At 58.0% G+C, this 19,839-nt stretch overlaps 2 protein-coding genes across 7 annotated transcripts in view; one reads left to right on the top strand and one right to left on the bottom strand.

Moving 5' to 3' along the window:
• Window positions 1-5,514: 5,514 nt before the first annotated feature.
• Window positions 5,515-19,839, top strand: part of RNF24 (ring finger protein 24) — a 37,002-nt gene continuing 22,677 nt past the window's right edge. Inside the window, exons 1-2 of one of the 5 annotated variants that reach the window (XM_075420287.1) lie at window positions 5,547-5,570; window positions 14,488-14,569. Coding sequence is in view for 1 of the 5 variants with exons in the window: in XM_075420282.1 (XP_075276397.1) it covers window positions 10,934-11,567; window positions 14,488-14,519 (666 nt within the window). In the remaining 4 variants the exon portion in view is untranslated. Of the gene's footprint in view, window positions 5,571-10,933; window positions 11,568-14,487; window positions 14,570-19,839 lie in introns of those variants that run through there. The other 4 variants (XM_075420282.1, XM_075420286.1, XM_075420283.1 and 1 more) reach the window with 4 other exon arrangements.
• On the bottom strand, window positions 7,257-10,909 carry LOC142361384 (uncharacterized). 2 transcript variants are annotated; one of them, XM_075420280.1, is made up of 2 exons: window positions 8,977-10,909; window positions 7,257-8,242 (listed from the first exon to the last, which is right to left on the bottom strand). In XM_075420280.1, exons 1-2 carry the CDS (start codon window positions 9,372-9,374, stop codon window positions 7,882-7,884), a joined length of 759 nt encoding a protein of 252 aa, XP_075276395.1. In that variant the 5' UTR covers window positions 9,375-10,909; the 3' UTR covers window positions 7,257-7,881. Both variants share the same exon structure in this region; 1 of them encodes a protein (XP_075276395.1).

The following is a 19,839-nucleotide window of genomic DNA, read 5'->3' as shown; positions in this document are numbered from 1 at the left end:
TCCTCTGTTGGCCATGCTCCCTCTCCAGAGGCAACGATGGGATGAGCATGCTCTGCACGTGTCTGATGTTCGCCAAGTGTCCTGTGCTGGCCATGCTGCCTCTCGGATCGGCCAGCAAGGCCACCCCATAGACCTTGAGTGAAAGGATGGAGAAGGGGAGCCAAGGAGGGGGAAGACCAAATGTTCATGGTGGATGAAGAAGGAAAAAAGGGCAGAGTGAGGGGGGATTGTTTCCAGTGAAGAAGCTGGAGGAGGACGCTTGGACCATGTCCAGGACCAGACAGCAGTACGTCATGGGTGCTGGGACCAGAGAAGGGGATGGTCTGCAGGAGCCCATCTCTTCCTCTGCCCACCAGGTCTCCGTTACACAACACCTGTATGATGGGCTTGGCCAGGCTGGTGAGGTTGAAAGTCCCCTTGACCAGGCAGAGACAAGATACAGGGACAGACAGTCCAGGTAGCTGTTTTTATGTCCTCTCTACTGTTGACACATGCCAACATGACCAAGCCCATTTCTGCTGGCGGAGTTGAGCCCATACCACATCTGCCGTGGGCAGATGGGCCGAGGGCTGAGATCTTGGCAGCATAGACCTCACTCAGCAACATAGCTCAAGAAAAAGCCTGAGGGAAACAGCCAGAAGGTCAGTCTCAGTGGTTAGAAGGGAAGGTCAAACGTGAGTCCTGCTGTGAGACCTGATACCACCTTCTTCTGCCTCATCTGCATTAGCAGCAGAGGCCACCCAAAATGACTCTTCCCTAAACCTTCCTAGAACCCCTCTGCTGGGAGGAAAGGCTGGGAGAGCTCTGTTCAGCCTGGGGAAGAGAAGGCTGCGGGGAGACCTTACTGTGGCCTTACAGCGACTGAATGGGCCTGCAAGAAAGCTGGAGAGTGACTTCTGACAAGGGCATGGAGTGATGGGACAAGGGGTGATGGCTTTAGACTGAAAGAGGGGAGATTTAGATTAGATATGAGGAAGAAATTCTTCACCACGAGGGTGGTGAGGCCCTGGCCCAGGCTGCCCAGAGAAGCTGTGGCTGCCCCCTCCCTGGCGGGGTTCAAGGCCAGGTTGGATGGGGCTGGGAGCAGCCTGGGCTGGTGGAAGGGGTCCCTGCCCATAGCAGGGGAGTGGGACTGGATGGTCTGTAAGGTCCCTTCCAACCCAAACCATTCTGTGATTCTATGATTTCTTTGAGGCCTCAGCCAAGAATCAGCCCTTGATGAGCATTGTGAAATCCCCACTGTGGCTGGGCAGCAACAGCACTACGGCCCTACACCTCCCACCATCTCCTCCACGCTGGCAATCAGAGGGTGTCTTTCCCCACAGCTACCTCAGTAATTGTCATCCAAACAGGGAAAATTACACCCCAGCCCTGCAGAGCTTGGTGTTCTCCTGCCTGCTGGACAAATTTTGTGGTTTTTGCTCAAATGAGGGCCCTTGGGCAGCGACAAGTTGGGTACCAGCATTTGCTTTCAGAGGGCCTAAGAGCACCAAAAGTGCAGGTACCTCATTGGTTTCTCCCAGCTCCCTGCTCCATTGAGACCACACTGGGTCCACCAGGCCCACAGAGCAGATCATGGCTTTCCCTGGGCTGCATGGATGGATGTTGGTCTAACGCATCACAGGGAACCCAATACTCTGCCACCACCCGCAAGCAAGGCTGAAATGCCACCAGAAAAGAGGTTGTCCCTGTCCCACAGCCCGGTCATGATCCACCCATGGAAACCTCAGAGGAGCAGGAGATCCTGGCAGGCTGACAGAGGTGGGCAGTCAGGGAGGCTCCCTGGCTGGTGCCACCGCTCCAGCCTCCACAGGGACACACAGGTCCCACCCCCGGGCTTCTCACCCCATTCGTCTCGGGATGACAAGAGGTCTGCTGTGACATCCATGGTCCAGCACCACCTGAACTCAGGACCGGGCTAGGAGGAGAGCTTTGTAGCTGGCTTGGCTCACATGCCATGAGAAGAGCTTCCCAAAGACAAGCTGCTCCTGTAAGAAGTCTTTGACCCCCTCTGCTTCCTCCCCAAGATCAGAATAAAGACTTCAGGGCATCTCTGCAGGCAGGATTGCTCCAGAGGAGCACCCCATGCACCGTAAGAGGAGCAGGAGGTCCCTTGCCCAGGAGACGGCAGCGCCTGCTCCATCTGCTTCATGCATTTTCCCAGCGGGAGCTATGCTTGTGCGGCGCAGAAGCTTTGCAAAGGGGTGGAAGGAGGTGGTGGAGGTCCACCAGCCGGCCTGCGAGCCCCCCCTAGAACTAAGGAGGGGTGATGATCATAAAGCAAAAACATCCCAGAGAGGAATGAGAGAAGAAAGGAGTCATCTTCCACCTTCCCAATGAGACAGACCCACCCTCCCCTATCACCCCACTGCAAGGTCCGGGCACGCAGCCGTGCTGGATCTCAGCTACCTTTGCTCATCAGGTAGCAAAAACCAGACCTTCTGACACATGCAGTGTGGTGTTACTAGCAGGAGCGCACGGAGCAGGGAGAAAGCGAACAGCGTGGTTTCATCCACAGTCGGGGTGGTGAATCCGGTCCCAGCAGCTCAGGAGAGCGGGAGAAGGAGGGGGCGGCATTTGAGGAGAGGTGGACAGCCAGACAGAATCACAGAATCACAGAATGGTTGGGGTTGGCAGGGACCTCTGTGGGTCACCCAGTCCAATCCCCTGCCCAAGCAGGGTCACCCAGAGCAGGCTGCACAGCACCGCAGCCAGGCAGGGCTGGAATATCTCCAGAGAAGGAGACTCCACAGCCTCCCTGGGCAGCCTGGGCCAGGGCTCCGTCACCCTCAGAGGGAAGAAGTTCTTCCTCATCTTCAGCTGGAGCTTCCTCTGCTTCAGTTTGTGCCCGTTGCCCCTTGTCCTGTCACTGGGCACCACTGGAAAGAGTCTGGCCCCGTCCTCCTGACCCCCACCCTGCAGATATTTAGAGGCATTTCTAAGGTCCCCTCTCAGCCTTCTCTTCTCCAGGCTGAACAAGCCCAGCTCCCTCAGCCTCTCCTCATAGGAGAGATGCTCCAGTCCCCTCCTCATCCTCGTCGCCCTCCGCTGGACTCTCTCCAGTAGCTCCTCATCTTTCTTGAACTGGGGAGCCCAGCACTGGACACAGGACTCCAGGCAGAGCTGTGCCGCGGGGTCGGTCTGGATCCATGGAAAGCCCGTGCTCACGCACCATCCAGCCAACAGCATCCCCTGCCCAAACCCTGCCGGCGAATCTGGCCTGGACCGTTTATCCCCCCTCCAGCCCCCCGTGCGAAGCCCGGCGAGGCACCGGAGCCAGCAGACCTCCCCACAGCTCAGCGCCGACTCCACCGACCAGCGCAGGAACGACGACGGATTAATGAAGGCCGAACTCTCTCTTCCTTGAATATGGCTACCAGAGGACACGGCGCGATCAGATGCAGCGCGTGGCTTGCCTTCACGCATCATCACAGCCTGCCATGTCCTACCACCACCCAGACCACCACTTGGGCTGGGACAGGGAGATGTTTCCATCCATTTGTGCGCCCAAAAGATGACTTTCTTCGCAGGTTGTGCCAACGACGGAGGCTGCGTGAGCGGCCGGCAGCTCCTCTCCCCACCAGCTGCGGCTTGTGGCTTTGCCCCGGGGTGCCGAGGGCTGGCCAGCATGGGAGAGACAGCAGAACCTGATCTCCAAGCCCATCTGCTTCCCAAATTCACGCTGTCAGCTGCTGGCGGTGGGTCCCTGCGGGGCCCTGGCTCTGCAGTCTCTCCGTCGGCACCATGGCTCCCGGCTAGGGGCAGCTCCAGCGCGTTCAGGCAAATCCCTCCCACAGCGGGAGTGAGGCTTCGCTCGGTGAAAACACCCAGCGAGCTGGCTCCATCTCATGGCTCAGGCGTCCTGAGGTCAGGGCCAGCATCGTCTTCAAAGACCACAGAATCATAGCATCATTAAGGTTGGAAAAGACCTCTCAGATCATCAAGTCCAACTATCCAACCCAACAGCACCATGCCTGCTAAACCATGTCCCAAAGTGCCACATCTACACATTTTTTGAACACCTCCAGGGATGGGGACTCCACCACTGCCCTGGACAGCCTGGTCCAATGTCTGACCACTCTTTCAGGAAAGAAATTTTTCCTAATATCCAATCTGAACCTCCCCTGACACAACTTGAGGCCATTGCCTCTCATCCTATCGCTGGTTATCTGGGAGAAGAGACCAACCCTGGCCTCACTACACCCTCCTGTCAGGTAGCTGTAGAGAGCGAGAAGGTCCCCCCTCAGCCTCCTCCAGACCGAACAGCCCCAGCTCCCTCAGCCGCTCCTCAGCAGACTTGTTCTCCAGACCCCTCCCCAGCCTCGCTGCCCTTCTCTGGACACGCTCCAGCCCCTCAATGTCCTTCTTGGAGTGAGGGGCCCAAAACTGAACACAGCACTCGAGGTGCGGCCTCACCAGTGCCCAGTACAGGGGCACGATCCCCTCCCTGCTCCTGCTGGCCACACCATTGCTGATCCAAGCCAGGATGCCGCTGGCCTTCTTGGCCACCTGGGCACTGCTGGCTCATGGTCAGTCAGCTGTCAACCAGCACCCCAAGGTCCTTTTCTGTGGGGCAGCTCTCCAGCCACTCCTCCCCAAGCCTGTAGCGTTGCCTGGGGTTGGTGTGACCCAAGGGCAGGACCCAGCACTTGGCCTTGTTGAACATCATACGATTGACCTCAGCCCATCGATCCAGCTCCCTCTGCAGAGCCTTCCTACCCTCGAGCAGACCGACACTCCCACCCAGCTTGGTGTCATCTGCAAACTGACTGAGGGAGCACTCGATCCCCTCACCCAGATCATTGATAAAGACGTTAAACAAGACCAGACCCAAAGCTGAGCCCTGGGGGACACCACTCGTGACCGGCTGACAGCTGGATTTAACTCCATCCACCACCACTCTCTGGGCTCGACCAGCCAGTTCCTTATCCAGCAAAGGAGAAGATGCTGCAGGTCCTCCCAAGACAGCACATCATGGCATCCCTTCCCCCGTCCCATGTCCCCCTGTCCCCCTGTCCCCACAGCCCCGGTCCCCACGTCCCCATGTCCCCACAGCCCCTGTCCCCACGTCCCCATGTCCCCCCGTCCCCATGTCCCCCCGTCCCCATGTCCCCCCGTCCCCACAGCCCCTGTCCCCACGTCCCCATATCCCTCCGCCCCCATGTCCCCATGTCCCCCCGTCCCCACAGCCCCTGTCCCCACGTCCCCATGTCCCCACAGCCCCTGTCCTCATGTCCCCCTGTCCCCACAGCCCCGGTCCCCATGTCCCCATGTCCCCCCGTCCCCATAGCCCCGGTCCCCCTGTCCCCCCGTCCACACAGCCCCGGTCCCCACGTCCCCATGTCCCCCAGCCCCTGTCCCCATGTCCCCGCCCCCCCCCGCTCTCCCTCCGCCGCTCCGTCCCGGGGGCGCGGTTCGCGCAGGCGCAGTGGCCGGGGGTGAAGCGGCGCGGCGGTGCCCGGCGTCGGGCGGGGGGCGGGGCGAGGGCAGGGGGCGGGGCCGCCTCCATCCGGGTCCCTCCCCGCTGCCGGGCGGTGCAGGCGGCGCGAGCCTCGGCGGGACGGCGGCGGGTGAGTGAGGGGCGGGCGCGGGGCGGCGGGGGCCCCCTGGGGGGCCGGAGGACCGGGAGCCCCCCCTGTGCGCCGCTCTGTGGGGCACGGACTCACCCCCCCATACCTGGTTCTGTGGGGCAGGGCCCTTCCTTCAGCTTCTTTATGGGGCAGGGTCCTTCCTTGTGCACCGCTCTCTGGGGCAGGGTCCTTCCTTGTGCACCGCTCTCTGGGGTAGGACTCCTCCTTCAGCTCCTCTGTGGGGCAGGAGCCCTCCTTGGGCCTTGTTCTGTGGGGCAGGGACCCCCTCTGTGCCTTGTTCTGTGGGGCAGGGCCTCTCCTTCAGCCCCTCTGTGGGGCAGGGCCCCTCCTTGTGCACCGCTCTCTGGGGCAGGAGCCCTCCTTCAGCTCCTCTATGGGGCAGGAGCCCTCCTTGTGCCTTGTTCTGTGGGCCAGGGTCCCTCCTTCAGCTCCTCTGTGGGGCAGGGCCCCTTCTTTAGCAGCCCTATGGGGCAGGACCCCTCCTGCAGCTCCTCTGTGGGGCAGGGCCCCTCCCTGTGCACTGCTCTGTGGGGCAGGGCCCCTTCTTTAGCAGCCCTGTGGGGCAGGGCCCCTCGTCCAGCACCCCTGTGGGCAAGGGCACCCCCTCCTTGCCCGCCCCCCCTCTCAGCCCCACAGTCCCTTATGGGGCAGGGTGACCGGGGTCTGCTTCGGGGTGGTTGACCCATAGGTCATCCCCCATAGGGCTGCCGCGACGCCCCCATTGGGTCCCCCACTTGGGGGGCAGGGGGGGAGTGGACCGTGGCCGGGGACCCCATCGCCCAGCAGTGACAGAGGAGGGGATGGGGGACGTGTCCCCACCCAGCACCCATCCTGCCCAGACCCCCTTTATGCAGGGGAGGTCTCGGGGGTCCCACGCTCGGCGTGGGGTCCCCAGGTCACCCCAGTTCCCGGTAGCCGCTGGTTTGGATGCAGGCACGTCCCTTCGCTGTCCTGGAGCCGAGACGGGACGCTGCGGCTTTCTTCGGCCTGGAATAAACCCAAAAACACCCAGAAATGGGAAAAGCTGCTCGTCGGAGTCACACAGGGCTGCTGTTCCTGCCGTGCGGGCACGCACGGGGCCCTCCCGGCATCCGCCGCTTCGCCCGCCGTGCCGGGGGACACGCGCGGGTCCCACGGGGCTGAAAACCGACGGGTGAAAACGCACCTCCGGGGGTTTTTGGGGTCTTTCTGTTGAGTTTCGCCTGTCTTTGTTTGAGCCTGGATGCGTCTCGGTGGGTCCGGTCACCCCACGTACCGAAGAGCAGTGCCAGCGTGTGTGTCTGGGGGTGATTTCCCCCCCTCCCTGGCGCACCTTTGGCAGGAGGGTTTGGATGACATCTTGCTCTGGCACGCTCCTCGCCTTTGATCTCGAGTTTCCTGCCGTGTATAACGTGTTCGGCAACACGCGAACCCGGCTCCGCGGCGGCTGGCGAGGGCGATGCGGGTGCCTCCTCGCCCCGGTTTTTCCCGGCCGGCTCCTGGCTTTCCTTTGTCTCGGCTGCCGCCGGGACGGGCTCTCACAGCCCGAGGATGCTCTGAACGGAGCAAAGGCGAGCGCAAAAAAACCCTCCCGTCCCTTTGTTTCCAACCGTTCGCTGGGCTCAGCTGATTTTACGCGCCGTTCCACGCGCCCAGGCGGATAAACCAACTGCTCGTGTCTCTTGTTTTCATTTTTATTTTTCTGGGTTATTCGGGGTGATTTAGTTTGCAGGGAACGTATCCCGGCTGTGGGCTGTGCCGGAGGGATGCAGCAGCTTCCGAGAAGGTGGGTGCATGAAGAGGAGTGTGGCCAGCAGGTCGAGGGAGGTTCTCCTCCCCCTCTACACTACCCTGGGAAGGCCCCATCTGGAGTCCTGGGTCCAGTTCTGGGCTCCCCAGTTCAAGAAAGATGAGGAGCTACTGGAGAGAGTCCAGCGCAGGGCTGCGAGGATGAGGAGGGGACTGGAGCATCTCTCCTACGAGGAGAGGCTGAGGGAGCTGGGCTTGTTCAGCCTGGAGAAGAGAAGGCTGAGAGGGGACCTTCAAAATGCCTCTAAATATCTGCAGGGTGGGGGTCAGGAGGACGGGGCCAGACTCTTTCCAGTGGTGCCCAGTGACAGGACAAGGGGCAACGGGCACAAACTGAAGCAGAGGAAGTTCCAGATGAACCCGAGGAAGACTTCTTCCCTCTGAGGGTGACGGAGCCCTGGCCCAGGCTGCCCAGGGAGGTTGTGGAGTCTCCTTCTCTGGAGATATTCCAGACCCGCCTGGCCGCAATCCTGTTCTGGGTGCGGACCTGCTCTGGGTGACCCTACTTGGGCAGGGGATTGGGCTGGGTGACCCACAGAGGTCCCTGCCAACTCCCACCATTCTGTGACTCTGTGAAACGGGGTGAGTTAGCCAGAAACGTAACTGGAGCATCTCGTGGCCGTCCTTTCGCGACTCCTCGGGTGAGCGGGGCCCGAAGCTCTCGGCGCCACGCGCTAAAATCCGGGTTCACCAGCCCTTCGCCCTGCTCGGAGGTGGAGAAGTTCAACCTGGGTTTGCACAACGCGCTACCGACGGCGGCTTTGGGGCCAGCGAGGACGGAGGAAGGGGAACTAAACGCAGGTCCGGGCTCAGGCCCGACTGCCGTGACGGCTGAAATAAGCCTTTTTTTTTTTATGCTCGACCTGCGAGAAAGCAGAACACAAGTTTTAATATCATTGCTATTATTATTTAGATTCGTATTGTTGTTTCATTTCCTGTGGCTGTTGGGTTTGATAGCGAGACCGTAGCCTGAATTCATATTAACGCTTCTTTGTTACGGCGGGTGTAAACAGAGCCACCTTGAGCGTGTCAGACCCCCCCTGAGTAAACCGGGTTGTTTGCTCTGTTGCTTTATTCATACAGGTTAGATGCTCCAGCTGATGCGTCTAGAGTGCCGTGCCATCTGGAGCAAAAATTAAATACAAATTTGGCCCCCAGCCCGGAAAAAATAACAAGCTTTTGCCTCCAGTAACTGGTGGAGGAAGAATATAGCCCCTGACAGAAGAAATGCTTGGGGGCGACGTGGAGGGAACCCAAAATGTGCTAATTGAGGTATTTAAAAAAGGAAAAGGAAGAAAAAAAAGAAAGAAAAGAAATCCTTCCAGCCCTGCGTGCCGAAAGCAGCCAGGAGGGGTGGTGCGATCCGGTTACCTGGTCGTGGGGATGATGCCCGCGGGTGATGGTCCTGGTCTGGAGCAGGTGCTGGAGGCGAGGGTGGTGGTGACCTTCTGGGTCTCTGGGTCTTGCTGTGGAAGGGAATCCCCTCCACAACCTCCCGAAGCTTCACCTGACCACCCGCTCGGCTCGGGTTTGCTTATTTTGTCCCTACTCAGCCTGGGGAGTTTGTGCCAAGGCTTGCCCGCCGACTCAGACCTACCTTCTCGTCTCCAGCTGGGTTTGGACACTCTGGATCTGCTCGTTGGGTCGCTGGTGGTGGTGTTTAGTCCGAGGCTGTCTCAGATCTGGAGGGACAAGCCATGGAGGTGGGTAAGGCCTGGTGGCACCTCTTGCTTGTGCAGCCTGGGCTCTGGTCCACCTGCCTCCAAGCTCAACTGGAGAAGCTTGTTGTGATGGACCAGCTGTGAAGGACACCTTGGTCAGCATGCTCTGGATGTTGTGGGATCTATTTGACCTTTGAATAAGCAAGAGCGTATGTGCAAATGGGAAATGAGATGATGATCGCTGGTTGCTAACACCGTTCTTGGCTGGAGGGTGATCCAGGCCGTGTCCCGGGGGAGAAGCAGGCGATGGGGAGGAGGAGGTTGGTGGTTGCATGGTGAGGAAGTGGCAGAGCTGCTCGTGGGATATCTCCAGGCTGCAAGACTGAACCGAGCCTGGAGGTTTTACCTGAGAAGGACTGATTTCTGCCCCGTCCCTGGAAACATTCCAGGCCAGGTTGGACGGGGCTCTGAGCAACCTGATCCAGTTGAAGATGTCCCTGCTAGCTGCAGGGTGGCTGGACTAGATGGCCGTTAAAGGTCCCTTCCAGCCCAAGGCATTCTATGAGTCTGTGATTTCCAGCTGATCTCCCAGGGGCCTAAATGACATGTGGGATGATACGAGGTCAGCCAGCTTTTGCTAGGAGAGCTTTCGTGCTTGTGGACCACCTCTCCACGTGTTCCCTCTTGGGTTATCCCTCCCAACGACCCAGCCATCTCCCCCACATTAGGGGCAGAAGACGTGTCACGAGTGATTAACTCGTAGCCATCAAACACCGCCTGGACGTTGAAAAAGTGGAGAGGGGCATGGCTGGGCATGCTCATCTCCTGCTCCCACCACCATGACCTGAAACGCTTCTGCAAAGGGGTGGCAGGGCTTGGCATGGCTGAGACGAGGTCCTCTCCCACGGGGTCAGGCTCTCGCTGTCTCACCTGGGTGCACAGCAAATCCGGGCAACCCCGTCCCTCGGGCCGAGGTGGGAGGTGCGGGTGCTTCTGGTGGTCTTCAGCCACCTTGGAACCATTGGTGTCAAAGCTTGGCTGATGTTCTTTTTGGGTTTGAAGCTTCCCCTGGCCTTCGGGTGTCTCGGTCTCGGCTGTGTTTGGTGTCGCTGAGCTGGGTTTCTGTTTATTTTTGTTGCGTGCGGTTGCTCGTCGTGAAGCCGAGTCTTGTTGACAGAAGATGACATCTACCTTGCGTGGACTTCCCTCCCCTGACCCTTTCATAGCGACGTTGCCCTGGAACTGCTCAGACTTTGTGTCGGGAGCGGCCGCCCCACCCTGGCTGGCTGGCAGCGCTTTAAAATGACGTCGGCGGTGATGCCACGCGGGGCTTATCTGCCAGAGAGCTGAGCCGGCGCCTGACCCCGCTGCTGCCTCGTGCTGGGATGAGGAACGCGGGTGACCGCATCGAAAAGGCGCTGGAGGAGAGCGATGGGCAGGTGGGAGGTGATTCGCGTCCTGAGCCGAGGAACGGGGAAACCTCGGCACCTTCTCCGTCGGGCGCGGGGCCCCGGCTCCCCCAGGATGCCCTCGCTGGGTTTGGCTTGGGATGCTCTTCCCTCCCCGGAGCCATGACACGGGCCACCCAACCTGTCGTTTTTCTACCCGTCTGGCATGTTTAATTTCCATCAAATGAGGAGAAAAAAAGAAACCTGAAGAGTTCCACCCACATGTTGAGGGCTCCCGTGCCCCACTGAGCTGATGATGGTGCCAGAGAGATGTCAACGGGAGGAAGGAGCAGCCATCCAGAGCACCTCGAGGCGATGCCGGCAATCGCGTCGGCGGGGAGGACGGAGCGGCTGCGAAGCCTCCGAGGTAGGGATGAGCGGTGGCAGGAGAGGAGAAGACACGCTTGGGGGAGGGCGGACGACCTCGCTGCTCCGAGAGGAACCGATGCGTGGACGGGTGGTGGGAGCCGGCTGCCAGAGCCCACGGACGGACCAAATTAGCTGCGAGCAGCTGCCTCGGCGTAGCCGAAGCCTTGCGAGGTCTCGGGTTGCTCCGCCGCCGGAGCTAAAACTGGATCGGCCTTCGGAAAAAAGCGGGCGAGACGCCGAGGAGCAGGAGGAGGAGCGAGGGCCGGGCTGCGGGAAGCCCGGGCGGGGAAGTCCTTCGGCAGCTTGCTGCTTCTGCTCCAGCTCCGGGGCTGTGAGTGTGGGAAGGGAGAACTTCTGGTTGATTTTTTTTATTTTATCGCCGCGGAGGATTAGCCTGGCCGCTAACACAGCTTTCGACTCGCCGCGGAGGAAACCGCGCCGGGAGCGCTTTTGCAAGAGAGAAACTGAAAGCGCCGAGCGGGGCGAGCAGCCGCCCTCCCGATCCCAGCCGCCGGGCTCAGGGCCGCTGTCGCCGTCCCTTCCTGGAAATCACGGGGCTTTCCCCGCTCCTGGGCTTGGAGGAGTAATTAGGGGAAAATATAAAAGCTCCGGGGCCGAGCTGATTCCTGTCCTGGGAATCCACGGGCGTGGAGGCGGGAGGTTTCGGCTCTGCAGTCGGTCTGCTGAAGCCAGGAGGAGCAACCCAGCAGGTAAGAAGATGGGTGAAGCCAAATTACCCATCAAAATCGGCTGGGAGGGAGCGGAGTCTCCCACCTGTTGGCTTCCAGCTAAAATAAACTCACCGGAGCGTCGAGCCTCCCCCCTGTCCCCCCAGCCAGGCTCTGCGGGCTGGCAGCCTGCGCGAAATCAAATTGCCGGCGTGCCGTCAGGATCGAATTCAGCTTCTCTCCACGCAGGGCTTTTGTGGCGAGCAGGCAAATGTTTCGCGGCGCTTTAAAGGCGCTCGTTTCTCCGTTGTTCCGTATAAAAACCCGTCGCCAGGCTGGGCTTCCCCCCGGGGCGATTTCCTGGCTCGTCGGTTATGAATGCAGCTGCGGGGTTCGTTGTTTTTGTTGTTTTTGCTTTTTAGCTGAGAAGTGCTGGGTTCAGACGCCGCGTCTCGCTCTCTCGGCGTCTGACGTAAAAGTTGAGGCTTTTGGGGACTCTGTGACGGTGGTGGCCATCCGAAGCGGGACCGGATCGCGCGGCGGTGGCTGATTTTATGGCTGAATAAATAGTGATAATCTGACCGGAGAGCTGGCTGGAGCCCACCCGCTGGGTCGGCTGTCTGTCAGCTGAGCCGTCCCCACCAAAAAAACCCTCACCGGCGCGCTGAGCGTTGGTGGGGGGCGGCGCTTTGGGGGAAAAAGCAGGAAAAAGGGGATCGTTGCCTTGGCTGCGGCTTCGCCTGGGGGATGCCGAGTTGTCCTGTGCTCCAGACCGCCCACGGGGCTTCCCGCTTGCATCTTCCTCCCTCACATCTCCGGCAGCGTCTTCCTCCCTCCCCGGCTCGCGTCTCCGGCAGCGTCTTCCCCCCCCTCACACTGCTGTCGCGGTGGTGAGGGCGACGGGCTGGGATCTGCTGCGGCTGGGTGAGAGGGATGGGGCTGGAAGCGAGCCCGGCGTCGCGTGGTGCGTTCCAATCCGAGGAGCTTTGGGTGTTAGGAGTTAGGAGTCGGGCTGTGTGGGGCTGGCAAGTGCTTCTCTGTCCCTAAAAAGAACAAAAAAGATGGTACCCCATTAAAAGGAGCTGGAGAAGAGGGATTCTGCTGCCATCCCATCAAGCATCTCCAATAGGAATGGTTTTAAGATGAGCCTGATGAGTCCTGGTTTAAACTGAGACTGAAAAATCTCTTTAGGTTTCTTTTTTGGGTGGAATTTGAAAGAAGCAAGCACTAACAAACGTTTGCTTTCACAGAATCACAGAATGGTCGGGGTTGGAAGGGACCTCTGGGTGTCACCCAGTCCAACCCCCTGCCCAAGCAGGGTCACCCAGAGCAGGCTGCACAGGACAATGTTCCAGGCGGGTCTGGAATATCTCCAGAGAAGGAGACTCCACAACCTCCCTGGGCAGCCTGGGCCAGGGCTCCGTCACCCTCAGAGGGAAGAAGTTCTTCCTCATCTTCAGCTGGAGCTTCCTCTGCTTCAGTTTGTGCCCGTTGCCCCTTGTCCTGTCGCTGGGCACCACTGGAAAGAGTCTGGCCCCGTCCTCCTGACCCCCACCCTGCAGATATTTATGAACATTTAGAAGGTCCCCTCTCAGGCTTCTCTTCTCCAGGCTGAACAAGCCCAGCTCCCTCGGCCTCTCCTCGGAGGAGAGATGCTCCAGTCCCCTCCTCATCCTCGTAGCCCTCCGCTGGACTCTCTCCAGTAGCTCCTCATCTTTCTTGAAGTGGGGAGCCCAGCACTGGACCCAGGACTCCAGATGGGTCCTCACTAGGGCAGAGTAGAGGGGGAGGAGAACCTCCCTCAACCTGCTGGCCACACTCTTCTTAATGCACCCCAAGATCCCATTAGCTTTATTGGCAGAAAACTTTTGTTTTCTCCAAAAGTGGCTTGTCCTCACCAAAGGATCACCCGAATCTTTTCTGCCTGCAGCCTCCCTTAGGTTTTGATTTATTTTGGCTATTAATGTTTCTCCGAAGAGCCAGAACATCAGACTTGGGAGCGAACCTTTCCGAAGCGGGTGGCTGTGCTCAGTGTCAAAAACCAGGTTGCATGTTGCCTGCTTCCTCTTCGAAATCAAATCATTTCTTCTTTAATACGATGAATTGTTCCTTGCACGCGTCGCAGCGGGTGCCGGACGGTTTGCACGAGGACGCTGGGTTATATTTTTTTCCGCCTTAATAACACGGGTCCTCGCCGCAAAGCCGCGTGGCTGAAGCTGGGCAAAACTCGGGTTTTGTGTGAATTATCCAGGTTGCTGTTTAGAGCTTTGCCCTCTTTTTTTTATATATCTATTAAAATAATGTTTTCCTTGGCCAGTGCAGAATGAGTCGGGGGGTTTGGGGCGGTATTTTTTTAGCTGGAGCGTCGTTCTCCCAAGAGTGGGACCCCAAAATCGGGTCGGGATGGCCCGGCGGGATGCTCGCCCGGGATGGGATCTCGCCTTTTGGCTGCAGCCGGGTGAGCCAGTCGAGGTCTCCACGGATGCCGGCATTGCCCCGGCCAGCCCTCCGCAGCACTGGGATGGAAATTCCCCTTTTCCCCCCCAAAACCAGCGCCGGCGATGGTTTCTCGTCGAGGACTCGCTGTGTGGCAGCCGTCGCCACCGGCTGCTCTCCGCTTTTGTTTACATCTGGTCAAAAACTTCTGAAATTTACTGGCGAGGGAGTAACTCTAATCCTTCTCAATGAGATCAACGGATTAGTGTCTCAGACGCTTATAAAATTGCGAGGATTAGCCAAGCCTTTTCTTTTTTTTAATTCCCCTTTTTCTCTCTGTGCCGCGTAACGTCATCGCCGCGTTTTAAAAGGGGATCTCGGTGCGGTTACTAAGAGCTGAACCAGTTTGTAGGAGTCTTTGTGAATCAAAACGTTTAAAAGCAATATCTTCATCCTCTCCCTCGCTCGCTCTGGCTTCTTGTCCAATATTAGGGGTTGTTTTTTTTTTGTTCTTTTTTATTTCCAGCGTCCCTGGCACCAAACGGCGGTAGCCGTTGAGCAGATACGTTGGGTTTGCGTGGCCCGGCTGCGTTGCGGCACCTGTGTGGGTAAGTAGGGAGCTGACCCAAAGCTTTCCTTGACAGAGGCTGGCAAAAATCACAGGTTGAGATGAGCAGATCCTGAAAACGGTGTTATTTCATGAGGTTGCACCTGATTGCAAAGGATTTGGGCTTTCGTGGCCCACCCCCGTGCTTTTGGGTCGACGGACGCCCTCGCCCCGGCTGTCGGGAGCGATGGGACTGGGGTGAAACTCCACGCACCCCACATCCCCTCACCTATAACCCGTGCTTTCATGAGGACGTGATCTCCAACTGCCTCGCGAGGCAAAACCACGCGCGGGAGCTGCCGCGGAGGAGCGTTCGGTTCCAGCCCCGTTGCGCTGCCTCCCCTTGCAGCGCTGCCCCGCGCCTTGCCCTGCGGGCTGTTTAATAAATGCCTTTTCTCCCGGGTCAGCGGCTGCGCGGTCGCTTGACCTGCGGGAGCCAGGCAATCCCAAACTGCCGAGTGGTGGGAGCTCCAAGCCAGGAATTTCTGGCCCCGACCCAGTATACTTTCAGAGGCGAGCTTTGAAATGTATACAAAGCCAAGCTCATAATTTCCACGATACTAATGAGGCCACGGCGTTTTCATTGAAATGTGCCAATAGCCGCCGCGGTGGTATTTTAGCAGCCTTGTACTGTGAATCCAAATGTGATTTAACATGGCAGCCCCCGCGGAGCGGAGGAAAACCGGCTTCTCCCGCTGAATTTCAATGATGCTTCTCAGCCGCGCTACCTGAAAACCCCCACGGCGGTGGGACCTTTCCTCGTGTTTCGTCTCGACGCTGGTTTCCCCCTCAGATGCCACCGTTCTGGTGAAGATGGGGAAGGGTGGGAATGGGTTGAAAGAGGGATAATGATATTTGAGGAGGGGAAAGCCTTGGTTTTAAAGACTGGTTTTAACAGATGCGTGGCTGGCCGGTGGCAGGCGGCAATTTAATAACCAGCCTGGCTGGAAGTATCTTTAACTCGTAGTAAAAACCGAACGCGGGGGCTCCCAGGCATCGTGTTCTCTCTTGACCTTTAAAAAGACACTCGAGGCAGCCTGCCTGCTCGTTGCTAAGCCGACTCGTTAGTGCCACTCGTATATTTTGCCTCCTAGTAGGCGATTCGTAGAGATCCCACAGCAAACTCTTACACCCCTGAACGTCACGTTGGTGGTTTTTAGCTTCGCTGCCCATGGAGGCCCCGGCAGCCTTGAAGCGGTTGGGAAATATTGAGCAGGTTTTGTTTGGTCGGCTGCGAGAAAAATGCAAACTTTAAGTGACGCTCCCAAAAGCTGTTTGGTTTTTTTTTTTTAAAGGAGTCCTGCATCAGCAGCGTGCCCGCAACGTGGGGTTTTACTTCTTTAGGGGTTCAATTTATGAGAAAGCCGTGTAAGAAGCGACGCCCTTGGGCGAAGCAGGGCTGCGGGTAGGTAACGCTGACCACTCAGGCAGGGATATCCATCGCCTCCGGGTTACAGACCCCCGTGCTGCAGCTAACCCTGGATTTTGAGGTCCCTTGACTCTCCCCGTCCCACTAAGGTCGGGCCACGATGCCAGGGAGAACAGGGGAGAAGGGCTGTATCCCGTGGTGTTGCCTTCGGCGCCGAGACGCTGCGCCGTGGAGGAGGAGATGGGTGTGTTGGCTTTATGCATTTTTATCTCCATCAAGCACCTCGCTTGGCCGTGCAAACCCCGGAGTGGAAAAGTGCATTTTTCCATTCCAGCTGAATTTTTGAGGATTTTGTGGTCCTTGCAGCCACCTTTGCTTGTGCTGATCCCGTGGGAGTGAAGCAGTTTGTGTCCCATATCCATGTGGCTCCGGGGAGGGGTTTTTTATTCTGGACTCTAAAGAGTTGCGAAATCCCCCCCAGGTCTCTGTTAGCAGCGCAGAAGGGACGACAACAACAAAAAAAAGAATTCCCCCAAACCCCAGCACTTTGGTTAAAAGCAGAGGAAGGGCAGGCCGACCGCGCAGCTCATTTTTCTGTAAGCATTAGAAAGAACAGCAAACGGCAGTGACATGGCAGGAGTGTAAATTCCCAGCAGGCTGAGGTTTGGGCTTGTTTGGGTTTTCCTGAAAGCTTTTTAATGCTGGCAGCATCTTAAAATACAAACCTTGCAGAATCAACGTGGGCTTTGGGCAACGGCTCCTCCGTAGGATTTGGTTTAGTGACTTTTTTTCCGGTATCCAGACACCAGCTTTATCCCCTCTTCTGCATCCAGCTACCTCTTCTCCTTAATTTTTACCACAGATATAAATGGTGCAATTAAAAGGGTCCGCGGAGAGCATTCCTGAAGACTGAAATCTGGGAGCAGACAGCAGCGGCATAAAGAGGAATTCTTCCCTCTCTGGCCTCATGCTGCTTTTCCACCGCGAGGCTTTACAGCCATCTGGATCCCCTTTCAGATTCTGCCCCCCCTCCAAAAAAAAAAAAAAAATCCATAACCTAGCAACCTTATTTAGTGTAAACGAGAGTTTTCTGCCTTCCTGCATCCCAAATTGCGCTTGGCTCCTCGCGCTGCCCTTCTGGGGCGGCTGCTGGCAACTGCGATTCCCATCGCCGGCGCAGGGTGCCTACCTCCAGCAGGATTTGTAGGGATTATTGACCCCTGGCTGTCGCACTGGTTTTATTCCCCCCCCCCCAATTAAAGCAGCTTAGGAAACAAGGGAAAAAAAGGGGTTTTAGGAGGTCCTTTAGTCCATCTGCTTCTCCATATAAAAGAACAGAGGAGACCAGTTGCTCTTCTCCTCCGCAGAAAGCGATTTGCTTTTGTTCAGCCTGAAGACGCCTGGATCAAAGCGAAATGTTTTTCTTCCAGATGTGATATTTTGGGAGCCCCCGTTGCTTCCTCCCTTCCAGCTCTCCCGTGTCATCACCCAGGAATTTGAAAATTCCCCGGAGCGTTTAACCCCAGCTTCTCTGGTCCGGTCCTTCAGCGGCGTAGGCTGAGCGTTTCTCACGGGCTTTCCGATCAGCTTTCCCCGAGGAACCCGTTAATTGGGGAAAACTCTGCAAACGAGGAAAAGCAACCGCAAACGGAGGGTGGAAGATTGTTTCACAGAATTGCAGCATGGTCGGGGTTGGCAGGGCCCTCTGTGGGTCACCCAGCCCAACCCCCTGCCCAAGCAGGGTCACCCAGAGCAGGCTGCACAGCACCGCGGCCAGGCGGGGCTGGAATATCTCCAGAGAAGGAGACTCCACAGCCTCCCTGGGCAGCCTGGGCCAGGGCTCCGTCACCCTCAGAGGGAAGAAGTTCTTCCTCATGTTCAGCTGCAGCTTCCTCTGCTTCAGTTTGTGCCCGTTGCCCCTTGTCCTGTCACTGGGCACCACTGAACAGAGTCTGGCCCCGTCCTCCTGACCCCCACCCTGCAGATATTTAGAGGCATTTCGAAGGTCCCCTCTCAGCCTTCTCTTCTCCAGGCTGAACAAGCCCAGCTCCTTCAGCCCTTCCTCGTAGGAGAGATGCTCCAGTCCCCTCCTCATCCTCGTAGCCCTGCGCTGGACTCTCTCCAGTAGCTCCTCATCTTTCTTGAAGTGGGGAGCCCAGAACTGGACACAGGACTCCAGATGGGGCCTCACCAGGGCAGAGCAGAGGGGGAGGAGAACCTCCCTCGACCTGCTGGCCACACTCCTCTTGATGCACCCCAGGATCCCACCAAGGAAGCCATCAGGCAGGGGGGCTGCAGCGTGGGGTGTGAAGCTGCCCACCCCACGGTGATGTCTGACTTCAGCCCTGGCTTTCGGTGCTTTCCTTGGGCTAAAATAGTTGGGTTTTTAGTAACGTGCTGTGTGTTACTACATTTTTTTAGCACCTGAGCTACGTAGTGTGGGGCGATGCCGCTTCGGAGGCAGCGATGGGGACCCCGAACCGGGGGGCTGCTGCCTTCTGCTTCCACCGCCGTGAGTATGGCTGGGGCCGGGGGCAGGAGCCGGCAGCGGCACAGCCTCTCCCACCGCGCTTTCGGGAGGAAGAGGGAGCTCCGCCGGTCTTGATGTCGGATCTGGGATGGAGCCGCGTGCCAGGAAAAGGTGGGGAAAAAAATAAAATTAAAAATCCCCAGGGCCAAAGGGAGAAAATTCCTCAAGCTTTGTTTCATCGCCGAGAAGCAAATTGAAGCGTACTCGGGCGGCTTGTGTGCGCCTTTCGAAGCGAGAAGCTGCCGGCTCCGCTGCACACCCTCCTGACACGTCATTTCCCTCCCTCGTTTCTGCGCTCCGATGGGAGCCCGAGCAGGGCTCTCCTCCAAACTCCGCTTCCCCCCTCCCACAGACCAGATTAAAAAGCGCTATTGATTTATTTTCTTTTTTTTTTTTCCCCTGTTTATTTTTGCTTTTTTTTTCCTGGAACTTGCAAAATCAGCCCTGAGCAAACCTCTGGTTTTGCTTTCCTGACAACGCCGGGCGAAAGCACTTGACTTTCAGCTCGGCGATGGGAGCTGCAGCCGCCCTATTTTCCGCGCCTTTCTCCGCCAACGGCAGCAGAAACGTTTTCACGTTTAAAGGTGCTCTTCGATATTAAGGTCGCGGGGTCGTTTGTCTGTTAAACTGCCCAGAATCGAAAGCGCTTGCTGGAAAATCGCAGCGGCACCGGTTGCGCTGCCGACTGTTCCTTTCGTCGTAACGACTTGTTCCGCTTGTTTCCAGCGGCCGATGGCTTCACCGCGTTGTCACGTCGCTCTGCCCCGAGCCGCTGGAGAGGGTTAAGGTTTTGCGCTCGCTGTCGGCCGGCCAGGGAACGCAGCCAGGAAATTTCCCGATTCCAGTTCAAAAACAAAAAAAAAAGCGTTGGATTCGCTCTCAGGGAGAAGGGATCAAAGGTTGGAAGCGGCTCTTGGTTGGAGGTCGGTTTGGTTTCTGGGTTGTCCGGGCGCACAACAGAAATCCACCGTCCCCCCCCCGAACCTGCACACAGCTGAAAGGAGTAAAATAAACAGTTTTTGTTCCGTTGGACACCCAGAATTTCCCTCTGTTGGATGAGGAGGTGCTGCTGGACGAGCTTGGCTGGATCACGGTGCGACTCGGCCCTGTGGTGGGACAGATCGTAAGGGACCTGTTGGGGTGCTGAGTGTGAAAGCACCCCGGGCTCTCCGCTCCCAGCACCCTCTGCCGGGGGGTCGTTAATCCCGCTAATCAATACCACTGCCGAGCTGCGGGCCGCTGCTCGTGCTCCTCCTCGGCTCGCTGCCGGCTTTTGGTGGTGGAGGAGGTGGCTCCGGTTGGATGCTCGGAGCCGGTGCTGGATGCGGCCAGGCCCCTGGCCCCATAGAAGCATTGTAGCTCTCCTAAAATC

Source organism: Opisthocomus hoazin, chromosome 5 (assembly GCF_030867145.1).
Source record: "Opisthocomus hoazin isolate bOpiHoa1 chromosome 5, bOpiHoa1.hap1, whole genome shotgun sequence".
Taxonomy (NCBI): domain Eukaryota; kingdom Metazoa; phylum Chordata; class Aves; order Opisthocomiformes; family Opisthocomidae; genus Opisthocomus; species Opisthocomus hoazin.
The sequence above is the reverse complement of the archived record's forward strand: the minus strand, read 5'-3'. Positions and strand labels throughout refer to the sequence as shown.

Bases quoted from the DNA above. Each gene is read 5' to 3' on its own strand.
- LOC142361384 (XM_075420280.1), bottom strand. From the start codon at position 9,374: ATGCAACCACCAACCTCCTCCTCCCCATCGCCTGCTTCTCCCCCGGGA. The intron at 8,243-8,976 runs GTAGGTCTGAGT...GCTTTCTCGCAG, and splicing joins ACCCAGCTGGAGACGAGAAG to GTCGAGCATAAAAAAAAAAA.